This window comes from Ptychodera flava, chromosome 20 (assembly GCF_041260155.1).
Source record: "Ptychodera flava strain L36383 chromosome 20, AS_Pfla_20210202, whole genome shotgun sequence".
Lineage (NCBI taxonomy): Eukaryota > Metazoa > Hemichordata > Enteropneusta > Ptychoderidae > Ptychodera > Ptychodera flava.
In genome coordinates, this window is record NC_091947.1 from 28,164,110 (window position 1) to 28,176,732 (window position 12,623).

The following is a 12,623-nucleotide window of genomic DNA, read 5'->3' on the forward strand; positions in this document are numbered from 1 at the left end:
AAGGCCGCACAAGAGAACGAGAGTAATATTCAAGCTCACCCATGACATTCTCATAATAAGGCGTGGCTTTTCCATGATTGTGCAAAGAAAATAATCTCACATTCACAAATATAATTCAAACGTCACAAAGACTATACTGGCAGGGTTACAAAAAATGACAGATTCACTGCGGCAATTCCTTTGAAAATTCCAAATTTTGTTTTTAACTATAAAGTGTTCCTGTTAAGGTATGCGCCTCGAAAGTGAAAGACTTAAACTTTTGATCACTTTTTCCTTAAGGAATCTTTCAACCATTCTCTTTCAAAATCAAGAGTAAAAATCGGGGGGGGGGGGGGTCACTGTGCAAATGTTGGTACAACAGAAGCAAATAACCCAAGATTAACCGATGTTTTAAAATTCAAAATGGCCGCCATCCCTGTCTTAACTCTATGGAGAAAAATACAATATTCGAATTTCGAAAAACTAAGCCGGTAAGATCTTTTAAATGAACCCCTCCCCCCCCCCCCCCACAAGTGGTCTTTTAGAAAAGAATTGTAAACGATTGAGAGTCCGAATGTCTGTCCCGGAGGCGCATTCTATTTTAAGAAATTCTTTGTTAGGAACAGAATACCATCTGTGCCTAAGCTCTCTGTGCTCTCCGATGTTGGGTGACCGATGACATCCAGGCAGTGAAAGAACAGCCAGTGCCCGAAGCTTTGAGGATAATCCAAAGCCTTTAAGGTCGAGCTGCATGTTGCCAACAGTTTTTTCGAAGCAATATTTCTCATCAAAGATGACAAGAAAACCCCCTTATACTGTATATTTTCAGAAAGCAGAGACTCTAAAGTTTAGTATGGTAGCGGTAGTTTACTCGAAAGATGAAGTGGGTGTATATTGTGGGTGAAAAACCTCAAGTTTGGTATCAATGATAAAATTTAATTTAAGTCAAAAACTTGACACTATATTTTCTGAAATATAACATTTCACTTGATAGAAGAGTATATGTACAAAACGACTATTTTTTTGCATTATCTAACCTCCATTCTAAAATTGTATGGGTTGCAAGACTGACACACAAAAAAGTGATTAAAATCATGATTAGCAAAATTAAAATGCCTCTTATTCAAAATGTAAGAACTTTATTGCCAAACAAAAATTAAGTTTGTTATATAGCATTTACAGAACATTGTGTGAAAATTTCAGAAAATCTGACCCAGCCAGAGTGGAGTTAATTTCTTTGGAAATCTTGAAATTGGAAGAAAAAAGAAGCCAGGAAATCGGGTGATTTGTATACATTTGCATAAATTAACACATCATGCAACTTACAATTGTTTGACGAACTAAAAGGTACACCCAACCAATATTTTAATCTCGGGTTGACAAATTACTTAAAATTGAATGAATATTTGCAAAAAAGTGATTTTTGAGCAAAATTCGCTGTGTTGGGTGCAGCACCCCCTTAATGTGTTTTCTGCAAACTAAACTGAGCAACTGAATTACAAATACAAAGCAAGCCTCCATGGCTAGAGATCCACATGTATTGGGAGTGGCTGTCGGATTGCGTAAAAAGATAAAAAAAGTCCTTTTCCTATTAGATAAATCATAGACCCTCGAGTTTTCTCGATGGTCTATGGATCAAATTTTATAGGTATATAAGAAAGATATACAAATTACATAAAATTTACCTATTTATTGAAATTTAAAATGGCTGCTGTCCCTGTGTTTATTTTATTTCTGATTTTCACAACAACAAGATCCTTCAAATTTCATCTACTCAAAAGGCTTCAAATTAAATACATACAAACAGCATAACAGCTAGCAGCCTATTGTGAAAACTTAGAGGTTGAATATCTGTCACAAAGGTACCTTCTAATGAAACAAACTTCTGATCAGAAACACTCAGAGGGCTGCAAAGATTGATATTATATATTGATGTAACCAGATACATAAATAGGTATGGTATCTTTTGTTTAGACGACTGTATGCTGTAATGCATCGCCCTCATTTTCAATCTGTGTAGAATAAGACGTGACGTCATTTTGGCACTCAGCAAAAAAATATGTATTATACTTATATATAGAAATTGATAAGCTATTTTTCAAACTCATTATCGAGTTTCATGACTAGAGCTTCTCCGGGTTGTCTTCATAGTAGTCATATTTTCCAAGACTGCAGATATTTATTTTCAGATGAATGACATTCCACATGACAATTTTTAATTACAGCAGCTTGGCAATTTGTATCTTGAGAGGAGTAATGTAAGTAAATGAATTGTTACTGTGACAACTGACACTCAAAAGGGAAATGTTTGTGTTTTCTCAAACTGCAAGAAAGAGGAGAAGAAACAAAGAAAGATTAGATTTTCAAATGGTTATTTAAATTTGGATTAAAGGGAATAACATTATTTCATATATAATACTAGCAATAGGTGAGCACATGATCTTCTATTTTGCATAGAACCCTTGTCACTGACAATGATTTTTTAGTGTGACTGTCTGTGTATGCACAGCAAAGCTGTACATCTGCTAACTTACAAGGCAAAGTCCAAGATCCTGTAATTTTTGTCTAGGCTGTTCAGCTTGCTCATATCATCTTCTGACAACTTGAAGTCAAATACCTGCAGAAGAAACAAAACACAAAACTGATTTGTCTTATTATGATTGTACAAATCACCATCAAAGTGGAGATACATATTTGTTATGTTCATTAGAATTTAAATTCATCACACTAACTTACAGAGTTTTGAAAATTTAAAGAAAGTGAAAACGAACACAATACTGATAAATCAACAATTTTGAAAAGCATAATGATGTAAAATCACAAAAAGATAAATCATAATTTGTCAAAAAGCAAAAACATGGCAACTAATTAATTCAAAAGCATACCTGAAAGTTTTCTCCGATTCGGTTTTCATTGGCACTCTTTGGAATGACAACAATACCACGTTCAATGTGATATCGGATCAAAACTTGTCCAGGTGTCTTGTTATAAGATTTTCCAATATCACACACCACTGGATCTTCAAGAAGTCTTGGATCAGTGTCTTCAAACTTCCTGAAAGTGTGAAATGAAAACTGCAGATAGTCTACTTGCATCTGCAATTTCCATCAATTTTAGCAGCTTTCCAACTTCCACATGACAATTATCTGACACTAGTATTCCCACCAGGATGACATTATTAAATCTGCTTTTGCTACTCTAGTCAAAATATATATATATAAACCGTTACTCAACCTTACATAAACTCTCCCATCTGCGATTATTTAAAGCTCTATTTGCAGTATCTGTTTTGTATATTCTTTAATAAAAATGATTTAAATCGAATGTAGCTTAGAGTGCTTTATAGCGAAGTGTGATGACAGGATGTTTTTCAAACCTTGGCGATAAACACACAACTTAGATTTTAACAGTTAAGATAATTTTCAAATTGTACCTCAAATATGGCTGCTGCATTGTGGGTATGTTAAAGGACTGAATTTAATCGACCAGATCCATCACCAAGGATTGAAATAGTCACGTTTTCAAGGACGATATGCTTAATAACTGGAATTCAAAACATCTTCCTGAAGATTGGATGATTTCTTTTGGTAAGCAAAATGCATAAGATATAGCTAATGGGGTTTTCTGATGGTCAGAATTTTGATTATGCATTAAAGCTATCCGGACAAACTTACAATGGTCTCCCTGGGCAACCAAGTGGGCTGTATGCAGTGATGACAATATCATTACTTTTGCAAAAGTTCACCAGTTTCTGTTGTGCCAAATATGGATGGCACTCAACCTGTAAATCATAAATTAAAGTATCAGCTTGAGGCACTGCCAAAAAACTTTGTTGATTGGTAATTCAGCTACCATGGCCTAGCACTGATTGGCTACTTAGTCAGGTGACTTATCACTGATTGGTTATTTACCACAGCCTTTTGCACTGATTTGCTGCATGAATTGTTTGGTTTTGCTGGCTGGCTGGTTGATTTATGCGGCAATATGGCTTTGTACTGATTGGCTCTGTAACTCACGATAACTTGCATTTATTGTTTGACCTGGTAACTCTGCTGCGATTGGCTGTTTGGCCTGGTAATGCTGCTGCGATTGGCTGTTTGGCCAGGTAACTCTGCTGCGATTGGCTGTTTGGCAAGGCACTGTTTTGCTGTTTGGCCATGCAGTCAACTGTGCACTGATTGGATGCTTGGTTATGTAACTTGCACATAAAACTACTTGGTTGGACATCTTTGCACTGAGAGTATGGCGAGGCACTTTTTGAATGATCAGTTGCTTTGCCAGATGGTCGATTGGTTTTGTAGCCATGCAACCTGATACCAAGTGGCTGCATGGCCAGGCAACTTTGCACTGATTGGCTGCTTGGCTAGTAACTTTGCACCGATTGACTCTTTAGCCTGGAGGGCAACTTTGCACTGATTAACTGCTTGGCCAGGAACTTATTTGCACTGATTTACTGCAAGGTATCTATTCACTGAGTGACTGCTTGGTAATGAAGGCATTACTTTGCACTACTTGGTAATTGCTTTACTACATTTTAGCATGTAATCAACTCACCTGATTCACAGAAATTGGGTGTTTAGCCACTGACAAAAGACGACACAGTTGTTCCTCATTGAAATTTGAAACACCAATTGATTTACACAAACCCTCATCAACTAGCTTTTCCATGACCTGCATTCGCAATATGGAAATAATTTTATTGATTTTTACTCAGCATTCTGAGATATTTCTCAGTAGTTACAATTGCCTTATACAACAGCGCTCCCAATGATCACTTTCAACTGTCATCAGGTCATGATATTTACATAACAGCAGTTTTTTTTACTAAGGTTAAAGATTCATTAGCAATATGAGTTGGATACCATTCTAATAATTTGACTTTACTTAATATAACTGCATTGACATATAACATAGAAATCTCTATAGGACTATGTAGGGAAGCCCTGTTGTGTTTGCAAACATACTACCATTAATCTAACTTGGTGTACATGTCAAATGTAACACCTCTAAGTAATGCCTGAAATCACATCATTTACTGTAGCTCCCATACCAAAACCTTAAATACGATTAACAAACATGGTTCCATTTTGATTTCTGAACTCTGGAACCTTGGAACATGAGCTCCTCGCATTAAATATTTGAATACATTTTGTGGATTAAATCTTGGTAACCATCAAAACTTGAGATTATGCTTAACCCTGTATATGAAATACCTATCTAGTTGGAATCTTCTTATGATAAATTTCTCTAAGAATTAAAGCAACCAATATTCAGTCATATTTTCTTTTCAGTTTGTTGATATTTTAGCTTTAGCTCATTGAATTCTCAACATATCATATCCAGTTGAATTTACTATTCCCCTGTAACTATCACTTTTATCCAATAGATACCTAGGCTACTTAGGAAACAAATAGGGATGAATGAACATTTGTTAGTAAGAGCAATTATGTTTGGGTTTTTTTAAATAACTGTAATATTCCTGCTCTCTGTATGGAAATCAAACCACTGGAAGTGAAAAAGCTGTTCAGTTATGTATGTATTCTGACAACATGGCTTTGTTCATGAGCAGAGGATTTTCAAAGGTAATCGGTAACATAGGTCTGATATCTGCATAGATCTTTCAAGGTTTGATTGAAATGGTTTCTCTTTACCTTAAATTAGCGACCCAATGAATCAAGGCCAATAAATCAGCGTACTAGCAACTCACCTTCCATGTATCAATGTAGTCTACATCATCACAGATGATCTCACCAGCTTCATCCGTGGGGAGTATTTCCTTGCCAGGCTTATATTGAACACAGAGAAGGAAAATGAACCATTTGGTAGTCAGAAGTAAGAAACTCAAGGAGGCACAGAAGAACAATCCCTCCCAACTGGAAGGTAAACAAGGTTTCCATTGTGTTGGCCAGCAAAAGACAGTGAAAATATGTTAATTTTGCGAAGATATCTGCATTCCACTCAAATCATTTACTAAATATCCGAATGACAAACCCTGGTTTGGTAAGAATATCAGACATAAACTGAAAGCCAAGCTTTTGGCTCACAAATCGGGTGACCAGCAAAGTTACAAGCAAGCTAAGTATGATGTCAGAAAAGCTATATTATCAGCTAAACGACACTATAGAGATAAACTCGAAAATGATTTAACAACAGGTAATCCCAGAGATCTGTGGCAAGGAATTCAAAGAATAGTTAATATCAGACCAACATCAAAATCAACAGCAACCGATAACAAAAGCCTCACAGATGAATTGAATGTTTTCTACAGTCGTTTCGATATCCCCGATAACGCTCTGAGAACTCAGGAAATCAATATTATTAATACTAATGCCACTAGTGTTTTGTCAATATCTGTGCAAGATGTTACTCGTATGTTTTCGAACATGAATGTAAGGAAAGCGAGTGGCCCAGACAACATATCACCACGTCTATTACGATCATGTTCTGATCAACTTTCGGAAGTTTTTGCTGGTATTTTTAATTGGTCTTTAAACATTTGTAAGGTCCCAAATATATTTAAGAAGTCAATCATCATTCCAGTTCCTAAAAAGCTACCATCACTCAGCTTAATGACTACAGACCTGTTGCGTTAACCTCCATCATCATGAAGGCATTTGAACGTCTGGTTTTACAGTACATAAAGTCTGCTCTTCCTTCTTCATTGGACCCTTATCAATTTGCCTACCGCAGCAATCGTTGTGTTGAAGATGCTGTTTCTATTTCCCTTCACCATGTACTCAGTCATATTGAAAAGGCCAACTCTTATGCCAGAATGCTCTTTATCGATTACAGTTCGGCTTTTAACACTATAATACCTGTTAACCTTTACAATAAGTTACTTTGCCTTGGTCTTGATAACGCACTCTGTAAATGGATTTTAGATTTCTTGTCTAACCGGCCCCAAATGGTCAAAATGGGGTCGTTTCTTTCGGAATCTATCACTTTAAAGACAGGCGCCCCTCACGGACGTGTCCTATTCCCTATGTTATACTCGTTAGTCACACACGATTGCGCCTCATCCAATGATACTTCTCTGATTGTCAAATTCGTAGATGACACGAATGCTGCGGGTTTCATTCTCAATAATGATGAAGCAGCATACCGAGACCAGGTGGACGCGGTGGTCGATTGGTGCGATCATAATAATTTGCAATTGAATGTAAACAAGACAAAAGAGATGATATTTGACTTTAGAAAGAAGAATAAGATCGATCACATACCATTGAGGATTCTTGGCAAAGATGTTGAAATTGTTCACACATTTAAATTCCTGGGTACACTGCTATCAAACGACTTAAAGTGGGATAATAATGTCGATCAAATTGTCAAAAAAGCACAACAACGCCTCTATTTCCTTCGCCGTTTGAAAAGCTTCGGTGTTAACAAAATTATCCTAAAGAAATTCTACCGGGCCGTTGTCGAGAGTGTCCTTACATTTTCGATTACGGTTTGGTATAGTGGTACTACTCAAAAGGATCGCGCCAAACTAAAAAGGATTATTAAGACAGCAGCTAATATCATCGGCGATGATCTTCAGTCGCTTGAGTCGCTTTTTAAGACCCGCGCCATTAGGAAATCAAATTCCATAATTAGAGACGTTACTCATCCAGCACATACATTATTTGATTTGTTACCGTCAGGCACTCGATATAGATCTATTAGGACAAAAACCAACCGTTTCAAAAATAGTTTTTATCCAACAGCTGTTCGGCTTTTAAACGATTTGTAGTGTTACTTTTGGTGTCTTCTTTAACTTGTCTGTGTGATATATGTTATTTGTTGTTTTATTTTTGGCCTGAGCTCTGCAGATCCACCCCAAATTCCATTGTATTTTCGTTTTTATACACATGGTCTATTGGTAATAAAGTGTTATTATTATTATTATTATTATTATTATTATTATTATTATTAATGCTGAGAAATTGACGCACTCTACATTCATGCCTTGGATGTCAAGCTATGCCTGCTTCAAGAACCTTTGGCTGAACATCTTCCATCCTTCTAGCTACAAACCTCTATCAGATAGCTCAAATATAGATATTTTGTGTACTTTGTTGACTTCTTTCCAACAACATATCTATTTTTCAACAGATAAACATAAAATCTTCCAAAAAGAGACATTAAAAATTAACCTGTAATTTATTGAAGGAAAATTGAAAATACTTCACCTGTTTCTCTCTTACCTTTAAAGCTGCAGGTATATGCATTAAATATAAATCCAAATAATCAAGCTGTAAGTTTTTCAGTGACTTCAAACAGCTTTCTCTTACAAGTTCTGGTCGCATATATGTTCCCCACAGCTGTGGAGTGTCAAAGATAGATGCAAAGAATTTCATCATTTAAGTTAAATGAATATTGCACATCTTATACCCTTTGTTTCCTCCTATCTTGAAATTCATTTCAAAATATTTTGCGGGTTGATTGCATAACTCCGTTGTCACAAAAAAGTTTGTCAAATAATATTTATACCATCCCGTCATTTCTCACCTTGCTTGTGATGAAAATGTCTTCTCTTCTAATTGTACCATCATTCAACTTTATAGCAAGTGTTGTTCCAACCTCATGTTCGTTTTCGTATATGGAGGCACAATCGATGTGGCGATACCCTATGTCGATGGCACTCTTCACAGCTTCTGAGACTTGGGTGGGAGAGGACTGCAAGAGGAACAACATGCAATATTGTCACATTACCACACAGATGCACTAGGCATTATTTAGTCAAAGAAATATTGTATTAATATGATAACTATGGAATATCAATAGTATTTATATTATTAATAAAACTTTTGGTACTATATCAGGGTTGAGCTTCCTTGGTCTGCAATACTTTAACTCAAGTGTTTCAGTAAATATTGCAGTCATCTGCAAATCGAAACTTTTGCCGCAAGTTTGCAACTTCATTGAAATTGTTATGATCAACATCATGAACAATATTGAGCACAAATTAATTCCAAAGTTCATTAAGTATACAAATGTGTAATCAGCTAAATTGAAAATACTAATTTTTCGTTGACTGTTTTCACCATATCACCACTTTAAGTGTAATCGCCTTTGGTCAAGTCCTTCAAGTGTTACATGCAAAACTGTGAAAGCTCATTATATATGCAAATTATTAATTAGCTGATAAGAAAACGCAAAATATCTTTCACTAATACAATATAATTGTCTCATCAATATACATAGTAAGTTTAATAAACTTTTGCACAATCCTTCCAGTCTTATGTCCCTAACTCAGAAAGTTAATTAAAAATATGCAAATAAGTAACTAGCTGGTGTAAAAATGCTAAATGACTTTAAGTAATATTAAATCATAGTATCTTCAATGCCCATGACATTTTTTGTTTACAAATGCTAACACAACTTTCATGAATTTTATATCATAGTACACCCAATGTACATACAAGTTTCGTCAACTTTGATCAAGTCAATCCAGATATATATCTTAAATCAGGAAAGTTTGTTAAATACACAAATCAGTAATAGGTTAGATCTCAAAATGATTAATGACTTTCAATGATGTTATATCATAGTATCTCTAATGTACATATCAAGTTTCATAACCTTTGATCAGTCAATTTTAGACATATATCTCTAATTAGAAAAATTTGTCAAATATGCAAATTAGCGATAAACTGTGACAAAAATGGTAAATTATTTTCAATAATGCTATAAAAGTATCTTCAATTTAAATAGCATATTTCGTCAACTTGATTGTCAATTCAGATATATATCCCTAATTTGGAAAGTTTATTAAATATGCAAATGAGTAATTAACTGATCACAACATGCTGAACAACTTTCATGAATAATATATCATAATATCTATAATGAACATAGAAAGTTTTGTCAACTTTGATACGGTCAATTCACATACACATCCCTGATTAAGAAAGTTTGTTAAATATGCAAATTGGTAATTGGCTGAAGTAAAAATACTAAATGACTTTCAATAATGTTACATCATAGCATCTTAAATGTATGTACATGTACATAGCAAGTTTCATGAACTTTGAGAAAGTCAATCCAGATATATATCCCAAATGGGGAAAATTCATTGAATATGCATGTAAGCAATTAACTTACATGTCATCCCTTATATTTTACTGCTGATCCTATTGTGATCAATATTTGTAGCAAATCTCAGCAAATTGTGTGCTGCCTTTCTCATTGTATAAAATATGCGAGCCACTAATCAGTTCTTGCAATTTGCAAACAGAATACAGATTTGATTCTGATCCGATTAGCTGTTCTTGAAATATGGAGCCAAAAGACAGACAGACAGACAGACAGTCAGACAGACAGACATTGCTGTGACATTAGCTCACGTATGTGAACAGGTGAGCTAAAAATCACCGGATATGTATGAATTGCACTTGATATAATTAGTCCAAAACGGATTTACCAATAATATTAATATTTCATATTTATGATATCACTATTTCTTGGACTATTCACACCTAGTGCACCTGTGTTGCCACTGTAGAGTGAGAACTCAGTCTTCAGCGTAAATACTAATAATGACTTCATAGTAAAGACTACAAGATGTGTGGTATGGTATAGTATAACAATTACAAGGATGCTTGCAAACGTTTTGACGCTTCAGTACAGTTGCATTTATCTAGACAAAGACGGTAGAGGGATCTTCCCCCTCTACTGTCTATGATCTAGATTAGGTTTGGTACTTTGTTTTCAAATTTCCCTTTGAAGTCCTAAACATTAATTAGTTTGCAGGAACATCTGGCAGACTAAAACAACACCGGACTCAGCAAGCCGTCTGCTGGAAATTGCTTTATTATCAGCAACTACCGAACAGTAACAGAGCTTGACTCTGAGAACAGGCAATTAATCAACGAGATATGACAACAGAATAGCGTGGCCTAAACGCAAGCTGATAAGTCTTAGGCCTTATTATCACCGAATTAGATTAATGCCATTGCATATCATAAAATAAAAATACTTTACAGTTCAGCGTACTCACAATGATCATTGTCCTCAATAAAAGAGAAAACATCGTGGATGTTTTTTATTTCACCAACCTTGGACTGTACCTTTTCAACATCAGAAATCAAAGGAATTTGCATATTTCAGAAGGTTACCTTGTTGACCAAACCGAATAAGGTCAGTGACTGTTTCCTACGTTTATAGTTACTGGAAGGTGTAATTTGCCGAATACAAACGAGGCTACAATTTTTCATTGCACAGAAAATGATGAAAAACTAAACTAGCACAAAACCAATATCAGCAAGGACTTGGGAAGAAATGAAGTAGAGACCAAACCACGGGCGCTAGCGCTCGGCTCAATTTACCTATTTAAAGGCCACGTGGTTGCAATATTTTATCACGGCCGTATGTAAAGTTTCTGAGCCCAGATTGCGTTCAGCCTGAGTGGCCAACCAGCATTGAAAAGTTTAAGAAGCCAACGTAAAGGACGTCTGCAATATATATACAACAGTCGTTTTTTGATAAAATGACATTACCTGCCATGTTCCGAGACCAACTTGTGGCATTATTGCGCCAGTCGCAAGCTTAATTCCTACTGCCATTGTGAATCATTCAAAATCGGGCGCAACTCAACTTCGAAACGAGCCCAACGAAATAAAATAACGAAAACGATCCCAATAGTATTGAAAACGATCCGAAACGAAGCAAATATGGGTCAAATAGGTACAGCCGTCATTAAAATCGTTGGAGACCGACCTTTGGATTGTGACAGAGCAAACATTTCACAAAGCTATTAGGAGACCATTGCCAATACATCTAGTGCAAAGTTCATGGTTGTGGTATTATAATTCAAATTGATCCTTTAGAATGAAGGCTTACAAACACAGCAATCTATTACATGTAAACCCATCATAGTGGAATGAGCATGTGGCGTGTTATAAATACGTCTAGTCCCCACCGGATCGACAAAAGTGACGTCAGAGGGTATTTTTTTGAACAGCTATTTCCCTAGGGAAATAGTTCTGGCCAAATTTGGAAAAGTGCCCGGTCACGTGACCGTAGTGTCGTCTGCAGCTTTGCAACAATGGCGGGTGACTGGAACGTGATGCGGCATCCAGGATAGGTGACGACACATTCTCTAAAACAGATTTTCCAACATTTTCCAACATTCCAACAGCGTAGGAACTTGAATAGCTCTGCATGGCAGGGCTGTGTGTTACCGGCGTTATACGGCCTCCCACCACATACGCCGGTAACACACAGCCCTGCCATGCAGAGCTAGAACTTGAACAGCTTATCGACGGAAAATATTAAAGTGCAACAAAGGATGTCGCTAGGTATGCTTAGAATATTTTTTGAAAGAAAGTGGTACCACGTACAACTGACACCGCTGTGGAAACATCGCCCAGTAAACTTGTCACAATGGATTGTTGCGGTACAAAATATCAAAACACATTAAAAACTATATAACAATACAACATGAGCATGTGGTGAGTTATAAAACTCCTATAGCCTGGTCTTTACTCGGGCTATAGCGCCCGTCTATTACCCCTCGTGGCCGTGTGTTACCAGAAACACATCGCTATAGGCCGGCCCACCCCTCGGCCTACGGCCTTGGGGAATAGCGATGTGTTTCTGGTAACACGCGGCCCCTCGGGGTAATAGACGGGTGCTATAGCCCTCATGACCAGGCAATAGGTGTT

At 36.3% G+C, this 12,623-nt stretch overlaps 1 protein-coding gene across 2 annotated transcripts; it reads right to left on the bottom strand.

The window, feature by feature from the left end:
- Nucleotides 1-1,086: 1,086 nt before the first annotated feature.
- Nucleotides 1,087-11,697, bottom strand: LOC139120491 (aldo-keto reductase family 1 member B1-like). Of its 2 annotated transcripts, none has more exons than XM_070684949.1 (9): nucleotides 11,457-11,697; nucleotides 8,467-8,634; nucleotides 8,163-8,279; nucleotides 5,687-5,764; nucleotides 4,534-4,650; nucleotides 3,654-3,760; nucleotides 2,865-3,033; nucleotides 2,514-2,596; nucleotides 1,087-2,302 (listed from the first exon to the last, which is right to left on the bottom strand). In XM_070684949.1, the coding sequence occupies exons 1-9, from the start codon at nucleotides 11,520-11,522 to the stop codon at nucleotides 2,254-2,256; spliced, it is 954 nt and encodes a 317-aa protein (XP_070541050.1). In that variant the 5' UTR covers nucleotides 11,523-11,697; the 3' UTR covers nucleotides 1,087-2,253. The 2 variants fall into 2 exon arrangements, with proteins under 2 accessions (XP_070541050.1, XP_070541051.1); XM_070684950.1 differs by lacking the exon at nucleotides 11,457-11,697 and adding an exon at nucleotides 10,958-11,028.
- Nucleotides 11,698-12,623: the final 926 nt, after the last annotated feature.